General features: G+C 35.6%; 2 protein-coding genes and 1 long non-coding RNA gene across 3 annotated transcripts; 2 read left to right on the top strand and 1 right to left on the bottom strand.

The window, feature by feature from the left end:
• Nucleotides 1–852: 852 nt before the first annotated feature.
• LOC149734508 (uncharacterized) lies at nucleotides 853–11,076 on the bottom strand. The gene is made up of 2 exons (XR_016385253.1): nucleotides 10,481–11,076; nucleotides 853–3,459 (listed from the first exon to the last, which is right to left on the bottom strand). It is a non-coding gene; the product is annotated as an uncharacterized LOC149734508 (long non-coding RNA).
• LOC149734507 (tyrosine-protein kinase Src-2-like) lies at nucleotides 4,542–12,213 on the top strand. The gene is made up of 12 exons (XM_089880658.1): nucleotides 4,542–4,796; nucleotides 5,092–5,191; nucleotides 5,398–5,496; nucleotides 6,056–6,159; nucleotides 6,858–7,007; nucleotides 7,291–7,449; nucleotides 8,106–8,239; nucleotides 8,568–8,690; nucleotides 9,005–9,158; nucleotides 9,664–9,795; nucleotides 10,057–10,220; nucleotides 11,074–12,213. Exons 1-12 carry the CDS (start codon nucleotides 4,601–4,603, stop codon nucleotides 11,140–11,142), a joined length of 1,584 nt encoding a protein of 527 aa, XP_089736784.1. The 5' UTR covers nucleotides 4,542–4,600; the 3' UTR covers nucleotides 11,143–12,213.
• A 2,010-nt stretch (nucleotides 12,214–14,223) lies between these two features.
• LOC149734506 (tyrosine-protein kinase Src-2-like) lies at nucleotides 14,224–18,439 on the top strand. The gene is made up of 11 exons (XM_089880656.1): nucleotides 14,224–14,599; nucleotides 14,754–14,832; nucleotides 15,028–15,123; nucleotides 15,318–15,415; nucleotides 15,609–15,878; nucleotides 16,097–16,245; nucleotides 16,389–16,511; nucleotides 16,571–16,718; nucleotides 17,057–17,188; nucleotides 17,316–17,470; nucleotides 17,989–18,439. Exons 1-11 carry the CDS (start codon nucleotides 14,236–14,238, stop codon nucleotides 18,049–18,051), a joined length of 1,677 nt encoding a protein of 558 aa, XP_089736782.1. The 5' UTR covers nucleotides 14,224–14,235; the 3' UTR covers nucleotides 18,052–18,439.
• The last annotated feature ends 1,621 nt before the right edge of the window (nucleotides 18,440–20,060 follow it).

Below are 20,060 nucleotides of genomic sequence, written 5' to 3'. Positions count from 1 at the left end.
AGCCTTTAAGTACTCCCATGAAACAGGTTGACGCAGTGTCTTTAAAAGGTCAAAAAGTCAGCATGAGTCGTGACTTTATAAATATACGAGTCAGCGTAATCTCTGTCTCACAAGATAACAATGCACATCTACAACACCAACATTATTACATCATATGATGACAATCGGTATCAGAATTATTGCGATTGTTATGTAATAATTAAAACAATACCCATGCTGCAAAAGAAAGAGGTGTATGACTCAATTGGTTCTGTATGACGCACACACACGCACACACACACACGCATACCTACTTCCTGCTCAAATTTTATGCCCAGCCACATCAAAGCAACACACATAGTGGGCGTATGACTTAGGAATTAACTATGTTATGGAATTACGTTTTATTTTATCACTTTTTTGCAGAGACTGATGATGTCATTTAGGTGAAATATATCTCTTATGGTAGTATTAGTTAGACCTGAATTTTGTCAGCTATGTAATTAGTATCACTTGCTGCTTGTTTAGGAGTTGTGAAAATATTTGCAACCCTGGTTGACAGGTAAATTGACAAGGAAGATTTATTGTTTCTAATTTGAAGTTTTACAATATTTCGTCTCTTTTAAAAAACCTTTATGTTATTTCGTAAATTCTAAAATGCAAAACAAAAGCATTGTTTAAACAAAGGATATTAATTGTTACATCATATTTGTCTCTTAATTACTTTGTTTGTTTTTGTTAAAATTTAAACTTAATCGTTGGTTTTAGTTGCTGACCTAAAACAAAACTTTATTTCCTTGTTGTGTAACAAGGAAGTAGTATGATGTCATAATGCTCGTTTGCAGGTGTCAGCTGTTTTGTAACAATCGCTCGGTATAGACACCTAACAGCAGGGTAAAAGCTGGGGTGACATTGTTAAAATACAGTTACACTCATAGTTGTCAAACATAGGAAACCTCATTGATTATTGCGGTGAATGCAATATACTTTGGCTCTGCTTGTTTGTATAGACACCTAACAGCAGGGTAAAATCTGGGGTGACATTGTTAAAGTACAGTTACACTCATAGTTGTCAAACATATAGGGAACCTCATTGATTAATGTGGTGAATGCAATATACTTTGGCTCTGCTTGTTTGTATAGACACCTAACAGCAGGGTAAAATCTGGGGTGACATTGTTAAAATACAGTTACACTCATAGTTGTCAAACATAGGAAACCTCATTGATTAATGTGGTGAATGCAATATACTTTGGCTCTGCTTGTTTGTATAGACACCTAACAGCAGGGTAAAATCTGGGGTGACATTGTTAAAATACAGTTACACTCATAGTTGTCAAACATAGGGAACCTCATTAAATATGAAATATGTGATTGTTACATCACACCTAGCATTGTTTGCATAAAATAAGAAATATGTCGCCACAATAACATCTGGTTTTGTTTGAGTTAAATAAACTGACAAGCATGTATTGACTGTGGGGTCAGTTTGGTATTGACAATGTTGTTAGTTTCATTTTCTCTATTTATTTAAAATAATTCAAATCAGAGAATGTAACCTTATCTTTAATATACAGTAGGGTGGGGGAAGATGGGACACCCTTTTATTCTATTTTCTCATCCCATTTGGTAGCAAACAAAGAACATTCAAAGAATTATAAAACCGTATCCCCACAACTCCCATAAACCATTGTTAATTGTTTAAAACACCATCAGGGATTCAGGGTATTTGGATATTATTGATCAAGGTGGCCCATCTTGCCCCACCCTACTACAGTGTACATGGGTTCTGTTTCATAAATTATTGTAAATTATAAAAAGTTTCATAAAACATAATTAGAAAATCTATTGAAGCAAAAGTAGACAGACATACATGCAACACAAGCTCAACTAATCAATGGGTAAAATATACTTACTATTTTACAAGTTTCGCAAACGTATTTCATTTAATATCTGTGAACAGTAATTATGAATGAATGAAATTTATTCGATAACGAAGAACAAGAGAGTTTACAAAAGCGAAAAGACGGGTAGTAACGGTAAAACAACAGTTGTTAAAACACGCTTATTGATAAAAAAGTAAGAAATTGTTTTTTGGATGATAGACGTGACAATTACACCTTAAGGACAATACAATGTAATTATGGTTAAGATTTTCAAGTCAGAGACATAACAAGTAGAAATCTCATTATTGTGTAATAATAATCGTAAGACAATGTTATTGTTAGGTAATGCCTTGTGTATTGTTTGTTTATTATCCAAACAAAGCACCGGATAATTACTTATGATGGCACAATACCAAGATTGTATCTAAAGTTATTCTGTATGTTGGGTTTAACAGCCAAACTTTTATTTGAGACTTTTACTCAAGTAGTTTTTACCCATAGCTTGCTTTAACGACTGTTGTTTCGCTGCTAATTTCCTTCTCTTTGTTATTTTAATTAATTTGATCTTCGCTATCGTATTTGAAGCGATAAATAAAACGTATGTTATGATACGTTAATTATAATTATGACGGAACAATAAACTGAATCCAAAACTCGTTGTAGGTGGTTTATTGGCCATTGTGATGTCATAACATCCTGTGTGACGCATGGCAACCAGCGTCGGCACGAACATTTTTCCAACAAAACGTTTAATGTCATTCACACTGCTCATTGTGACATCATAGTTTGTGATTATTTTAGGCGAAAGTTAAACTACATGATAGGTGTAGCGACCACGCTTATTTTTCTGTTAAATGTAACTTTGTTTTTAACCGTAACGTGTTTTAACAACTGTGGTTTTGTCGCTATATCCTGTCTTTTTGTTTTAAATATTTCTAAATCTTCGCTACCGTAATCGAAGAGATTAATAAAAGTTATTATTATTTTTCTACGATTATTTTTTGTTGGTTTTTGTTAAATTTGTTTAAGTATGAATTTATAACCACCACCGTTCAGGTCTGTTGTTACAACAACATTTTCTTGTTATTTAGTAGGGTAGAGAAAGATGGCATAACTTTAGCACATAATATTCAAATATCCTGATCGTGTTTTAAACAATTAACAACGGTTCATGGGAGTTGTGAGGATACGGTTTCACAATTCTTAAAATGTTCTTTGTTTACTACCAAATGGGACAAGAAAAGTATAAAAGGTGTCCCATCTTCCCCCACCCTACTATATTATAAAGAACAGAATTATTTTACAAATATAGAATATATATGGTAGAATATGTGTTAATGGTATACATTTTAACCTACAGTACTTTAAATTAAACAAAAAATCAGTTGAAAATACTTTTAAAACTTTTATGTTATAAAATAATTATGAATATAAACTTAATGAAAAAGTTTTAGCACAAAACTCTTAAATTCAAGTTATACATCAGTTCCTACTTTGCGTTGAATGTAGTTGATTCAAACCAGCTTGAATGAGTTAACATTCATCAAAACAAGGAAATGGCTCAGATCGGCCAATGGGAGCTCGTGAGTGAAAGCTGGAATAGAGAAAGTAGTTTTAAAGTTTAAGGAAATGAAATGCTAAGAGGTGTTATTGATATAAGGTTATTGTTTTGTTAGCACTTTGTAAAAGAGTAAATTTAATACAAATGAACTTATATAAACACCTGTGAAAAGTTTGCAACCAATTAAAGGTTATTGTTTTTTTGACACTTTGTAAAACTAGTTGTCGAAAATACTGAAGTGTCGGTCAAATACAACTTAACTTATATAAACACCTGTGAAAAGTGGTGCAACCAATTCAAGGTTATTGTAAACATTGGTGTCAATCTTACATAAACACAAGGGAGGCAGGGATAGTTAGACACACAATCCTGTGAAATAAATCTAACTTATTGGTTGTAATGTTTACTGTTTAATGTAGTGCAAAAAATCCACGGTTGGCCTGCCTACCCTGCCACCCCAGGTTTGGTGCCTATTATCGTGACAACCACATTCAAACCACCATTTTTCAGACACTTGTCATTAAGGGAATCCCCACAAAGAAGTTTATAAGCATAGTGTTTAGCGTTCTAAATATAACTTGAGTACCAGACATGTTTTGCTTCATTGGAGCTGACAGTAGAAAGCCAAGCCTTAAGTTGCTATGTGACTGTTCAGGCTCATTATACTGTAGCAGATGTTTCTACTTGGTGTGTTTGGGGATGTTGCAAGAATTTTAATTTTGAATATTAAGGTTATAATTATTATAGCAGATGTTTCATAGACTCATTATATTATAGCAGATGTTTCACCAAGTCTACTCGGTCTTTTACAAGCACTGATGATGCCAACAGTTTTTGGTGTAAATTATATTCATCAATTAAATTGTGAGGTAGTTTATATATAGTCTAGACGCTTACTAATAGAGACCTGATTCTATGGTAAAGCCATACAGCAAGGCAGGCCAGAGTTGGCCCATTGCCCCATGTGTTAAAATGATGGTGCTAACAGTTTTGGTGTATGTTATACATAAACTTAATTATAAATATGTGTACGGGTATAATGTATATATAAACATTAGACAGCCATTTTATGCCATCTTAGAGTCGCAACATTTCAGCTACCACTTCATTCTAACAATCCCTTTATTACATCACAGCTAGGATATAATAATAAATAGTATTGTGACATCACAATATGTTCCGTCGTTGTTTCGGTTGCCTCTTCTGCAAGGGCACCGACGACACCCAACAAAATGCCCCCGCCCAGGCCCCAAACATGCATATGTCTTCTATGCCTTACGCGCAAGGCGTGCAAAACCAAGCAATGGCACCAGCCTTCCAAACAACTATACATAACAACCCAACGTCCCCAATCTCTTCCATGCCACCTCGTAAGTGTTTTTGTTTATTTTTTTACTTTGGTCAGATTTTTAACTGACCCTCTTTCCCAAACTATCCATATGGTGTTTCAAAGACTGTTGTTTTGCTGTTGATTCCCTTCACTTTGTTCTTTAAATAACATGATCTTCGCTAACGTTTTCGAAGAATTTAAATTATGCTACGTTATTATTAGACCTAAATATGGCTTTAAAACATTCGTACAATATACAAACCCAAAAAGCTGATTTAAATTTATATACCAACACATGCTTACTATACCTAATCTAACCCACACACCCCCCACAGCCCCAGGGTCGTTGAAATACGTTGCTATGTACGACTACGATGCAAGGACACACGAAGATCTTTCCTTCCGAAAAGGAGAAACACTTTTCATTTTGAACAAGTTCGTAATTTATTCATATCATATTCAGCCAGGACAATAACCCTGAACTTAGGAGTAATGGGATATAAAAGATATAGTAGGATGGAGAAAGACGGGACACCTTTGGCACATAATATCTAAATATTCTGATCAAGTTTTAAACAAATTATTATGCCTCATAATCTGGTTCATAAAATATAATTAATTAAATATTTCTTAACCAACAGTGAGGGAGATTGGTGGCAAGCACGATCAGCAGCGAGCGGACAAGAAGGTTATGTGCCAAGTAACTATGTGGCTCCTGCTGGGGGGCTGGACTGTGAAGAGTAAGTAATGTAATGAGTATTGTGGTTCAAATGTCTGTACATGCTGTTGCTTGTATATTACTAATTACTATGTGCCGAGTAACTATGTGGGGCCTGCTGGGGGCTGGGTTGTGAAAAGTATTCTAGTGTAATAATGGTGTTGTCGATACAAGAGTTTGCGCATGTTGTTGGGGTGTAACAAGTATTGTGCATTAACTTGTAATATATAGAGTAATCTCCCAAACATATTCTACTGCAGCAGCTTATTATGCAATTTGTAATGTCCAAAAATTTAAAAAAGATTATATTCTAACCCAATGTGCAATGTAGATGAACCTAAGGATATTTCTTGTGTGTATGCATATTCAAATCTGATAACCCTTGAATACATGTGAGGCTTTGCATATCTGAGATGTGTAACAACACCCCATGCGCATGTGACTTTGTACATTCGTGCATAATATACCAACACCCCATGTTATTCCCACTGCCTGTGTATGTGTCGCAGCAATCATCTGTATAAACACACAGATTTATGTTTAACATGAACTTTATGCTAAACAACACCCCAAACACACAGATGGTTCTTCGGCAAGATCAGCCGCAAGGAATGCGAACGAAAACTAATCCAACATCGAACTCCAAGAGGAACCTTTATGATAAGAGAGAGCGAGACAGCTCCTGGTAAGATTATGATGTCATAGTGATGTCAGTGTGATCTCATGATGATGTCATCATGATGTAACAGTTTTTTTACTCACTGGGCATATCACTTTATTCCTTTAAAAAATGCACAGTTTTTCAGCTGTAATGATATAATGATGTCATAGTTTTAATGATGTCATGATGATGTCATAGTTTAATATCACAACAGTAACCTCCCAGTTGCCAGTAGGCGGCCACTACACAATATAGTTGCGAGTGGGTGTGTGGGATGCCTAACAAACTATCACGAATATTTGTATCTAATATTGGTTAAGTGCGATACCGAGGTCATTCGTAAAAGTATTTGGACTAATGTTTGAACTGACCAGGTTTTCATTCTCTCTTTTATCGTCCCATTTGGTTGTAAACAAACAATATTTAACAATTGTATATAACCGTATTCTCACAACTCTAAAAGAACGTTGTTAAATATGGGATATTATGTGCTAATGGTATCCATTTTACCCCACCTCAATATACTATACACAACGCCATTATACCTACAGTTAGGACATACATGATTTTACTTTACCCTACGCAGTAATAAACAACCTATTTACACCATTTCACCATAGGCACATACTATATATAACTTATTTACACCATAGGCACCTACTGTTAGGACATACACGATTTAACTTAACCCCACAGTAATATAAAATTTATTTACACCATAGGCACATACTCCCTCTCCATAACCGACCAAGACCAAGGGAAAGGTTCAACAGTGAAGCATTATCGCATCAGACAATTAGACAATGGTGGTTATTACATCACAACTCGAGCTCAGTTCCAGGACTTGGTTGGCCTCATCAGTCATTATCAAAGTATGTATGATGTCATAATATGTATGTATGACAACACAAACTTCCATTGGTCTTGCTACCAGGAAGAGTTTAATACATAAATTCCTCTGATATAAATCTCCAATTTATAAAATCGTAAATGTTATATATATGACACAAATGTTATTATTTTTAAACGATAAATCATAAAAGGCAATTATGTGTCATATAAATAAGCTCTGTTATGTCATATTGAAAATGTTTCAAGCTGTATTATTGCTTTGTTGGGCACCCACATGCCAAGTTTATAATATTTTACAAACAGACTCGGCGGACGGTTTATGTTGTCGCCTCACCAACCCGTGCCCCAAGAATGAGAAACCGGAGACCTCAGGCATCGCACCCGATGTTTGGGAGATCGATCGCGAACAACTTACACTACAGAAGAAACTTGGAGCTGGGATGTTCGGGGAAGTATGGAAAGGTGGGTGGGGGGGTTGTATTCTATAGGGAGTTTGTGTGAGTGGGGTATAATGAGGGTTGTATATGGGGGTTGGGGGCTTCTATTCATATGGGTGAGGTCCTACAGTGAGGCACGCCATGGGACCTGGGATTTAGGCCAGAGTTGGCTCATTACCCCAACATTGTATATGCACATTCTATTCTATATGGGTGAGGTTCTACAGTGAGGCACGCCATGGGGCCTAGGGTTTAGACCACAGTTGGCCCATTACCCAAACACCCAGGGTGCTTTAACCAATCAGTAACCACGGGGTCAAAGCAATGTCTTTTAAATGGCTTGCCAAAGGTTACATACATGTTCATTGTACAGTAGGGTGGGGAAGATAGGACACCTTTTAACTCTATTTTTTCGTCCCATTCAGTAATAAACAAAGAACATTCAAAGAATTATAAAACTATATCCTCACGACTCCCATAGACTGTTGTTAATTGTATAAAACACGATCAGCATATTTAGATATTATGTGCTAAAGGTGTCCCATCTTACCCCACCCTATTATAAATCGAGCATCGAATCGGTATCATTTGGTTACCATGCAAATGCCTAACCACTGAGCCATGTCACCAACTTTAAATATACATAACAAGACACAGCCTGACCAACACATACATTCACAGGTTTATGGAACAGCACTACTGAGGTTGCTATTAAGACACTGAAGCCCGGCACCATGTCCCCTGAAGCTTTCTTGGAAGAAGCAAAGATTATGAAGATGTTGAGACACGAGAAACTTGTCAATCTATACGCTGTGGTAAATATTATATGCGTATATGTCCTTGTGTGCATCTATGTGGAGGATAGAACCTTATATCACTATGGTGTAAAGTATTATATTCGGGATATCTTATATGTGTATCAGTGTATGTTTCGATATGTATGTTTGTTAAATATAATATAGTTGGCGCTGTGGCTCATTGGACCGGGTTCAATGCTCGTAATATGTGTCTTTGGGCAAGACAATTAACAGTAGTTTCTCCAACCCAGTCGACACTAATGGGTTGTCCAAATTAAAGGCCAAACAGAGAAAAACAAAAATCACACAAATATAATTTAATTAACTAACCACAACTTTCACCCAGGTATCTTGCGAACCCATATACATCGTAACTGAGTTCATGTGCCATGGAAGTTTGCTTGATTATCTTAAAGATGGAGCAGGAAGGCATTCAAACCTGGTAGATCAGATTGATATGGCTGCCCAGGTAACTAACATTAACTGTTGGCATCATCAGTGCTTGTAAAAGACTGAGTAGACTTGGTGAAACATCTGCTGTCTTTACTTTTTATACTTCTGTTTTATCCATAAGCGGGATTTAACAACTGTTGTTTTACCGATACTTTCTGTCATGTTACTCACACTTTTGTTACCGTGGCGATATGGACAAATTATAATCATAATAAATCATTTATTTGTATATTTTTTCCTACCTTTTGTACATAGCCGAAAATAAAATAATGAACCATCGGCTACCATGATCATACAGCCAAAATTTTCATTCATTTAAATCTATAACAGATTGCAGCAGGCATGGCATTTATTGAACGCAACAACTACATCCATCGTGATGTGCGAGCTGCTAATATATTGGTGGGGAAGAATCAAGTTTGTAAAGTTGCCGACTTTGGGTTGGCTAGGTTGATTGAGGATGATGAATATAATGCACAACAAGGTGATGGCTTGGTCTAATTATGTTGTCATTCTATTGAAAAACTTTGTTGGATATATAAGACTGAAAGAGATCTCTTGCCAGTTTTTCATAAGTGATCTGACATTTTGTCTGCCTATTTGTGTTTGATTAATCGTTGTGAAAACGAAACTCTGCCTATTTCCTTGTTGTGTAACAAGGAAGTAGTATGATGTCATAATGCTCTGTTGCAGCTGTCAGCTGTTTTGTAACAATCGTGTTATAATCCCTATTGTGGCCACATAATAGAAAAAGAAATTTAAATTTCTTTACTATCTGTGTACACAGGTTTCACACTTAGAAATTGTCGTAAAATCGTATTTTTGTAAAAGTAGACTGAACAGCAGGTAATATCTGTTGGACAATGTTAAAATGTAGGATTGACATAAACACCTATTGTCAGGTCACTCTAACATTACAATATGACCATTTAAGTGTTCCCTCATATTTCCTAGCCTACACACCCCCTTTAACTAAACCCCACCCCCAGGTTCCAAATTCCCCATTAAATGGACGGCCCCTGAAGCAGCAACCCACGGAAGGTTCACAATCAAATCAGATATCTGGAGTTTTGGGATCCTGCTCACTGAGATTGTTACTAAAGGAAGGATCCCTTATCCAGGTTTGTGGTGCATATATGGCTTGTGATGTCATATATGGTCTGTGATGTCATCTATAGTTTGTGATGTCATCTATAGTTTGTGATGTCATGAAGGAATTTTTATGTAGGATTAGGCTTGTCCTAGGCTGGGGTAATAGGCCAACTCTGGCCTAAATCTTAGGTGCCATAGCATTTAACCTTTCAAATTAATTCCTTTTAAATTTAAGGACACTCTTATTGACGTTTTATTACCCCAATACATTCTAACCCCCCCCCCACCAGGTATGATGAACAGAGAAGTGTTAGAAAGAGTGGAGACGGGCTACAGGATGCCCAAACCCCCCATCCAACCCCCACAACCACCATGCCCTGACTCCTTATATGAACTTATGCTACAATGCTGGCACCGAGATGATATGCAAAGACCAACATTTGAATATATACAGGTAATGTAACTCATATTCCCTGGCTATACTTGTGTGGTTGATTGTATCTTGTGTTCTGTTTCATACACCTTGTGAATTTGCGATCACAACTTTGTTGGTGATTGTTTTTTGGCAACCCAAAATCCTTCAAATATGTTACAAGCTAAAATATGCATTTTCTTTATAAAAATGCTACATTATTACATAAACAAACATCATATAAACACAAAGATATGTATGATGTCATAAAAAGGAAGTGTTTTGTCACACAAACAACTTACATGGTGTAGAAATGTTTCTTATGATGTGCCAACGGTGGGACTTGAACCCAGATCCCCTCACATTTTGCATATGCACCAATGTCCATAAAAATTAAGTTGCCTGATTGCAATCTGGTCTTTTTCCGAATATGTCGTATTTTAGCTCAGTTTTAGCAGTATCAATTAGCTTTACTCAACTTAAAACATTTTCTGTAACAAAACAAAACATTGTTGACATTTGAATACCAACATAAACACAACTTCAGTTAAACTACACTTATTTCTTTTATTTTAAGGGATTTTTGTGTGTTTAGCAACCACAATTTGTGTTACGCTTTTATCAACGGTACACATATGTGTACCGTTGCTTTTATTCAAATAGTTTTTACCCATAGCATGTTTTAACGGCTGTCAGTTTGCTGCTAACCCCCTTCTCTTGGTTATGTTCCTTTTTCAAAACAATATGAGTAAATTTATACTGTATTTTGGTTTAGCAGCCACACTTTTACTCAAGTAGTTTTTACCCGTAGCATAATTTAACGACTGTAGTTTTGCTGCTTATTTTTTCAAATATGTTCATGGATTTATTAATAAATTAAATCTTTTATTCCCAGGGTTTCCTTGAGGATTATTTCACAGCCACTGAACCACATTATCAAGAATCTGGGGATGGAGCATTTTAAACAAGCTGACATTGTAGTGATGCTCAAACTTATTTCGATGGTCAAACTTATTTCGTTCCAAGGCATTTGGAAAAGCTTACTAGACTTTGCGAAACTTATTAACAAGAAAATTAGTAAATTGTCTCCAGCATTTCTCTCTATGTTTATATTTGTGATAAAAGATTCTGCTTCGTATAAATACGACGTAGCGTGCGCTTGTTAAAAAGGCGCAGTTTGAGACCAACTGATATATTGTGATGTCACAATTGCCCATTCTCTCCCACATACAAGAGAGAGTTAGTTTATTATGACATATCTATGACACATTATGATGAAACAATCAACATTGTCGCATACTGCATCATAATAGATGATTGTTACCATAGGCACCAAACCTGGGGTGGCAGGGTGGGCAGTCCAACCCTCTAATTTTCTGCACTGCATTAATCAGTGAACATTACCACCAATAAGTTAGATTTGTTTCACAAGATTGTGTGTCTAACTATCCCTGCCTTCCCTGTGTTTATATAAGTTTGGTGCCTATGGTTATTACCCAAAATTGTTCAAGTAGAAATCGCGTTTTTATTATTTTTGCCACTTTTTTAATTATTACTCAGTAATTAGCGTTGATTGACCCCGCCCTATATTAAGCCTTCACCATGCTTTTATTTTATTTACATTTGTTCGTTTCCAGCACTTCAAATATTACAGGATAAAGTGAGTCATAGACATCATATATCTATTTCAAAATCATAAATTTCAGTATTTTTACGTAAAAGTTTTTTTGATTAATTTCATAAGTTGTAAAAAATCCTAATTTTTTTGGTATTTTTTTGCAGGAAATTGTCAGCCTGGTGTAAATATACTTCTATTCTTGTGCTGATTTGAGTTGAAACCATTTTAGAAAATATTAAAAGCCACTTATTTACAGTTTTAATGTTTTAGATATTTTTATTCTTTTGTGGGATATAACAAGCATAGACCAGTTTTGTTGCTGTTTTGTCGTTTTCGTCCCGATTTTATTTGATTCTTCATATTAGGCGTACTGTATGCTCATGCAAACCAATGCTCAAATAAAATATTTTAATGACACAGTTTGGTAATTTTTACCCAAAATTAAAGTTTTTAAATTCTTTAGATTTACCCACAAAGTAAATCAAAAACTAAATAAATATTTATACATGTTTAACGAAAAAAACTGCAAAACATGAAAAGTGTAATCTCAAAATGAACTATGGGTATGATTGACGTAATATACCCCAGCTCCCCGAAATGTGTTTGGGCGCTCACTGAACCATAAAACAACAGGCCCGGTCGTGGTCTTGGACACGAATAGTAAGCTTGGAATTAATTAATTCGTTGAAATCAAGGAAAAAGAAGAAATAATAAAAAAATGTGTTAGTGGAACTGCAAAACATGTTTGAATGTCAGAAGGTCAAATTGTAATTGTAAAAACAAAAATGAAACTCTGTTTGTGCGTGCTTTTGTGAGCTGAAATATTTGGTATTAGGTTTCTATTTCACAACTGTGGCTCCGCTGTACAATGGTTTCGATTTACAAAGAAATCTGTTTATTTACATTGTTAAGACAAACAAGTCTTAACATAATGAACTTGCGATATCTGGTTTTAATGAAACTCGTCCATCAATAGTTCCCATTGAGTAATGGCTATGGAAAGATTGTATGGAACCTATTGTGGTCATTATTTTAAACCATTTAGAAGCAGAATATTTAAAAGAGAAATCTATTCACATTTTTCTCATTGGCTGTTTTGTTGCGTTACAATAATAGTTGACAAGACGAAGTAAAAAAATAAAACCGAAGAAACTTAACAGCGGGTGGTTCATATAAGAAGTTTATTTTTTAGGAGTAGAATAAAATATAGTCTACTAACAGGTATATTTGTGCAGTTCTTTTAGAAGAAATGAATCCACTAAACCAAGCCTGGTGTAAATATACTTCTATTCTTGTGCTGTTTTGAGTTGAAACCATTTTAGAAAATATTAAAAGCCACTTATTTACAGTTTTAATGTTTTAGATGTTTTTATTCTTTTGTGGAATATAACAAGCATAGACCAGTTTTGTTGCTGTTTCGTCGTTTTTGTCCCGATTTTATTTGATTCTTCATATTAGGCGTACTGTATGCTCATGCAAACCAATGCTCAAATAAAATATTTTAATGACACAGTTTGGTAATTTTTACCGCAAATTAAATTTTTTACATTAATCTAAATTTTAGATTTACCCACATAGTAAATCAGAAACTACATAAATATTTATACATGTTTAACAAAAAACTGCAAAATATGATTGAATGTCACAAAGTCAAATTGTAATGTCAAAATGAACTATGGGTATGACCAGAGTCGTAAAAACACTGAGTAGTCCAACTGCCGTCTTTGTGTGTTCAAAATAGAGCAAAAGTGGTGACTTTGACAAAGGGTTTAAACGAACTTGTTAAGTTTTGTTTGTGTTTTCCTATTGTGGGAAGGCGTAAAACAGCTTCTATTTACATTACCAAACATTTTTTTGAAAAAACATATAAATTAACCCCCATTAAATGACTAAAATGTCACAAATCAACCGCTTCTAATTCCATTTTTTGACTTTTTTTGATACAGAAAACAAATAACACTTGTTTTTTACACTTTTCAACCTTTAAATTTGTTTTTAGACTCAAGTTTTTCTCTAATTTACCGAAAAACATACAGTTTCCCTATACCTACTGTGTTATTTTGGACCAAAATTGGCGTTCAATTTGTCTTTTACGTAACAATGGGTTGGACTACTCGGTATTTCTATGGCTCTGGGTATGACTGACTTAATATACACCACGGCTCCCCGAAATGTGTTTGGGCGCTCACTAAACCATAAAACAACACGCCCAGTCGTGTACGACACGAATAATAAGCTTGGTTTATTAATCAGTTGAAATGGAAAAGGAAGGAATAATAAAAAATGTGTTAGTTGATTCCAATTGCACAGAGAAAGAAGTAAAAGAATAAAAACGAAGGAACTTATAAAAAGTTTGTTTTTTAGGATTAGGACAAAATATAGTGTACTAAGGATAATATTTGTGCAGTTCTTTTAGAGGAAATAAATCCGCCAAACCAAATGCGGCGTGTCAGGTTTTGCGCATCTCCATATGGAGATGAACGCTACCTGTTTTCAAGTCCACTACACTCATCTCTAACTGTGGGCACCAATCGGCCAAATCCAACTGTGTGCACCAATCGGCCAAATCCAACTGTGTGCACCAATCAGCCAAATCCAACTGTGTGCACCAATCGGCCAAATCTAACTGTGTGCACCAATCAGCCAAATCCAACTGTGTGCACCAATCGGCCAAATCTAACTGTGTGCACCAATCAGCAAAATCCAACTGTGTGCACCAATCGGCCAAATCTAACTGTGTGCACCAATCAGCCAAATCCAACTGTGTGCCACAACTGGGAAAATCAAAGGACCAACCATCCAAGTAAGTATATAATTAATATTGAAAAACCTCAAAAGCATTATTAGAATTGTTCGTAAAACCGTGTTTCATAATTAAAACTGCTGAAATACAGCCTAAAATTTGCCTTAATACTGATAACAAAATGTTATGTAGCTTAACAATGTTACATTCACAGCAACAGAAGAATTCAATTACGTGGCGATATGGGGCTACCCACCACTCACTAGAGGAGAGAGAATGTGCATCCTTGAAAAGTAGGTTAAAATACAGCCATTTATCAGCTCATGCACTATCCAACAGCGGTCTTTCAGTATTGAATTTGGTAAAATTCACACTTCTGTTAGTTAGATACAGCAAAAAAATAGGGTTAACATTAATATATATTATGTATTTGTATTATTCAACAACATTTCGAAGAAAGGGTATAAAAAATCACATTTTATTAACAGTGAGGGTGATTGGTGGCATGCTCAATTTAAGGATGGTCAGGAAGGTTACGTTCCAAGCAACCATGTGGCTCTCGTGGGTAGCATTGAATGTAAAAAGTAAGTGAAAAAGTTTTCAAGAAAAAAATGTGGTAACAAAGCTGATCATATTGCAAACCTAAATAGCTTTAAGGTTGTGGAGAAACAAACTTTCTGGCAGTTAACATGAAATTTAATAATTTTTACTTTAATATGGATTTACTATGCGCAGACACACTGTTTGTTATAAAATAATATATATTGATAAACCCCAGTTGGTTCTTTGGGAAAAAGAGTGAGAAAGAATGTGAGAGAATGTTGGTTCAACAAGAACCTGGAACTTATATGATTACGGAAAGTAAAACAGAACCTGGTAAGTTAGTGTGATATCATTAAGTTAAAGGGCAAATCATAGTGATCCATGTAAATACATTTGAAACACATCAATAATAGAAGTCCATTCTGTTTATGTTTTAGGATTTATTTGTGTTTTGATATTCATGTTAGATTTCACTAAAAATCCTTCTACGTAATAACTCTTTGATACTTATGTTAAATTACAACAGGAATCTACCGAATCTCTGTAACCGTTCAAGAAGCATTGACCCTGCTTGTGAAGCATCAAACTATCCCACTACCCCATGACTGGGATGATAAACAGGCATTTATTGATCACTACATCCGCCAGGCTCTAAGGGAATATGGCATCATGAGGTGTGGGGAGAAGGAGAAACCCGAGACCTCCGGCATAGCACCCGATGTTTGGAAAATTGGTCGTGAACAACTTAATAGGCAGAAGAAACTTGGGGCAGGAATGTTTGGTGAAGTCTGGAAAGGTGGGTAGGGGGGTTGTATGTGGGGATTGGGTCATGAACAACTTAAACTAGGGGAGAAACTAGGAGCTGGGGCTTTTGGGGAGGTGTTGACAGGTGGGTGGGTTGAGACCATGGTTTGATACGTCACATACGTTATTTAGGTAGATACATAACATGGAAGTTGGTTTGAGAGTGGAAATGTTGAGAATATAAGTGTGTGAGTTGATTCTTGTTTACAGGTTTTATGTCTCTTGATGGATTTCAAACACCCATAAAGGTTGCTATAAAGATACTGCAACCTAGAACCACGTCCTCTAAAGATTTTCTTCAAGAAGCCGAGATAATGAGGAAGTTAAGACACCCAAATATTGTTAGCATTTATGCCGTGGTAAATACAATGGGTCCTATATACATTAATAACCTAGAACTTCTATATTACTTGCAATGATAAAAGCAGTCAAAACATTTTCATCTAATAGTCTAATGAGTTTATCAAAATAAAAACAAACCAACCATGAAACTCACATCCAGGTCACCACTGAACCGATAAACATCGTAACTGAGTTCATGTGCTATGGAAGTTTGCATGATTATCTTAAAGATCGACCTGGGAGATTTTTTCCCTTTGTAGACCTGATTGATATGGCTGCCCAGGTAACTTAGTAATATATACATAGCGTATGCAAAAAAACACATAAACCAATGTATCCCAGATTGCAGCAGGAATGGCATTCATTGAGCAAGAAAAATACATTCACCGTGATCTTCGTGCTGATAATGTATTGGTGGGGGAGAACAGAGTTTGTAAAGTAGCCGACTTTGGATTGGCATGGTTGATTAAGGATGTATACATGTCAACAGGTAATGACTAATGATATTCATAACCATAGGCGCCTAACGCGGTCAGACAGGTTAGGCAAATGCAGCGTCAACCTATTTGGCTTAAGTTAAAACCTCTCGTCAGGAGCCTTTTATACGATTGCTGCGGAATTCAATAAGTACACAAATCTAAAACTGGTTAAGAAAAAGCTTTTTTAATAGTGTTTTTGATACACTTAGAAGGAACAGATCAACAATGTTGATAAACACATAATCGTGGCCATTCTCTTTCTTCTTGGCTTACTAAATTTTGTTGGTTGCAGCCCTATACACCTTTCCCAAGTGGTATATAACCAGTTGTTGTATAAATTTATTCTCAGGATCCAAGTCCCCAGTCAAATGGACGGCACCTGAAGCTATAACTAACAGACGGTTCACAATCAAATCGGATGTTTGGAGTTTTGGAATCTTACTCACTGAGATTCTTACAAAAGGAAAGCAACCTTATCCAGGTTTGTGATGTCATTTATCAAATAATGTTTTTAGATCTTATTACAATACAAGCCAAAGATCGTTTTTCATGCATCCAAACACGAAAGCATAGATTATTTATATATATGTTTTTAATATTTAACATAGGAATGCATAACCAAGCAGTAGTGCAAAAGGTTAAAAATGGCTATCGCATACCGAAAAAAGAGATTACACCTTACTGCCCTGTTCAATTATATGCACTGATGTGGCAATGCTGGCATGAATATGACGACAAGAGGCCGGGATTTGAGTCTATACAGGTATGTAAGGTGTCCATATGGTTCGAAGCTCGTCGCTGCCACCATTGTTGGCGTACGTGTCTTTAGGCAAGACACTTAACGGCAATTGCTCCAACGCAGTGGTCAATAATGAGTTATCCAAATTGTCGGCCATAGATAAAAATAATCACCCACAAAGTTACATTCGTGGTAACTTGTAAGCTGGCACGAGGTGTATGAAACAGAACGCGCGTGTTATAACGACTGTCGTTTTACCCAATAAAGTAAATTACATTCATTCAAACAATATTATTTATGTTAAAACCCATTTATCCACTTGGTTTGGTTGGCACTTTTATTCTATATGCGTAATGTCCTTGTCAAGGAAACTTAGGATTTACTCCACTATCCAACACACAACACCTATAAGAATGAATGGAATTTTATTTATCCTTCCGTAGCAAGTAAACGACAGTGCTTACGAGTTACCGCGTATGCATCGCTTTTAATAATATGTCACTACTCCCTAGGCATACTTAAATAACTAAACTTATGTTTAGGATACTTTGGAAGACTTCTGCTACGGGACTTCACTTTCAGGACCGCTGTTGGCGGACATATAATTCTAATACAGTGTCGTGATAACACAAATGCTCCATACTCAATAATATTCACTCCAGAAACTTAGTTTCAAAACATATATATACATATTTCTAAATGGTGGTAGTTAGTAGACTATAACGTATGAATGAAATGAATGTAACTTACTTTATCTTCGCGTGGCTGGAAAACCACAGTCGTTATAACACAAGTGTTCTGTTTCATACACCTCGTGCCTGCTTACGAGTTACCATGTATATTACTTTGTAGGTGACTATTTTTTTGTGGATTTTCTATTTTTTTTATGTGTGCCAGATAATTTGGACAACCCAAAAAGATTAGATTCAGATTCCAGATATCATTTCTAATTACTATCATACTCAGTCTTACTGTACAGTGTACGCACTAACAAATCTAACACATATAAATGCTTATATCGTATAACAACATAATAATATATGCTTATGTAGCGCAAAATACAAAACTTTGAAATTACCTGTTACAACATTACCAGTATCCGTCTCTGACACATTGCTAAGCAAGAACAAAATCGCTAAAAAGCTGCATTGGGCGAATACTTTGTTTTTGACAATACTTTGCTAGCTTTGCTCCATCAAAGCAAATCAAATAACATTAAAAGCCGAAAATTGTAAATAGCATTAGAACACACTGACACCTTAATACCTGACGTCACAATTAGCGCATTGTGCAAACTCCGCGACTCTGCTGCATTGTGACGTCATACAATGTTTTGAAAGTAAAACGCGTGGAACAAATCGTGACGAAATCCATCTGCGAGGTGGCGCCAAAGAGCTACGCGAATCTAGAACATTAACTCGCGTCGCGAAACGTCTTTTATGATCTGATAGCGAAGCGGTTGTGATGTCATAATGTTGGTTTTAGATAATCAATAGTTGATAATTACCGGCGTTTTGCTTGTTTTACAAAATCATTAATTTTCACTTCCAAGGCCTAGATTCGAACCCTCCACCCTTAAGTGGGGATTATTTATGTAATAACAGTAAGGTGAAAGTGACATCTAACACAGCCATTGTTACGTTAACAATCGTGACATGAAGGCATCTTTAAAATAAATAAACGACGTTTCTTAATTTCAAGTTTTGAACTTGTAAACTGACTTTAAAATGGAGATAGGATCTTACGGTTGGTTAAAAGCATTAACCGTAAGTCGTTTAGCTGCAATCTGGTTTGGGTGGTCAGAAAATCCAGTTTTAACGAATTTGAGAAAAATTCCTGTAAAATTTGGCCCTATAGCAGTTTAAACAGGTGGTTTGTTTAGATTTGTAGAATTCAATTATTAAAACAGGTTCAGTGAATCAGATGGGCGACATTTTGTGAGCATATTTATTCGTAACGTCAATATTATTGAATATTTAAATTATTAAACCTTTATCAAAATGTTAGCATTCAACTTGTGACTTTTGATGTGTTAGATGGCGGTACAAAGTACATTAACTCGTACAGTCGATAATATGGCTATCGTAAACCAAAACCTAACTTGTACATTACGGTAACGGTGTAATGAATATTTAATGGCACCACGAAGCGATAAAATTCACAAAACTCGAAATATTCTTTGAAACGCCTATCATAGTTTGCATAGCGCTCGTGTCAAACGTTTTCTGAGGTCTATATAAGTCGGCACGGATGTAGATCTAACTCGAAGGCTTTCCTACCCATTTTAGGCGGACATACACTTGTTTTTCTTACGCCTTCTAATCTTATTACTGTGGGAGTGTAAGCCTAACCCTAAGCTGGCGTGCCAATCTAATCTATATACCCGGCGGTTATTGATACGTAACAGTGCACGTTTATTCGGTCACATTTAACGTTCGATGACCAATAAATACAATTATCGTGATACTGTTTCGTAACAAATACTCCTAATTTTTAAAAAATTACCGCGCATTTTAATAAAGATGTTATAAAATATATTAAAATAAGGGTCGAATTAAATCGACTGCACAAAAACAGTTTATTTTTGGGCGGCGCTTTATTTTTACCAAGTTTG

The sequence above is a fragment of the Ciona robusta genome, chromosome 7 (genome assembly GCF_009617815.1).
Source record: "Ciona robusta chromosome 7, ASM961781v2".
NCBI lineage: Eukaryota > Metazoa > Chordata > Ascidiacea > Phlebobranchia > Cionidae > Ciona > Ciona robusta.
The sequence above is the reverse complement of the archived record's forward strand: the minus strand, read 5'-3'. Positions and strand labels throughout refer to the sequence as shown.

Coding starts and splice junctions, on each gene's coding strand:
- LOC149734507 (XM_089880658.1), top strand. CDS start 4,601: ATGTTCCGTCGTTGTTTCGGTTGCCTCTTCTGCAAGGGCACCGACGAC. Junction 5,497..6,055: donor GGGGGGCTGGACTGTGAAGA/GTAAGTAATGTA, acceptor CCAAACACACAG/ATGGTTCTTCGGCAAGATCA. Junction 6,160..6,857: donor AGAGAGCGAGACAGCTCCTG/GTAAGATTATGA, acceptor TTTACACCATAG/GCACATACTCCCTCTCCATA.
- LOC149734506 (XM_089880656.1), top strand. CDS start 14,236: ATGCGGCGTGTCAGGTTTTGCGCATCTCCATATGGAGATGAACGCTAC. Junction 15,879..16,096: donor GTTTGGTGAAGTCTGGAAAG/GTGGGTAGGGGG, acceptor TCTTGTTTACAG/GTTTTATGTCTCTTGATGGA. Junction 17,471..17,988: donor CGGGATTTGAGTCTATACAG/GTATGTAAGGTG, acceptor ACTTATGTTTAG/GATACTTTGGAAGACTTCTG.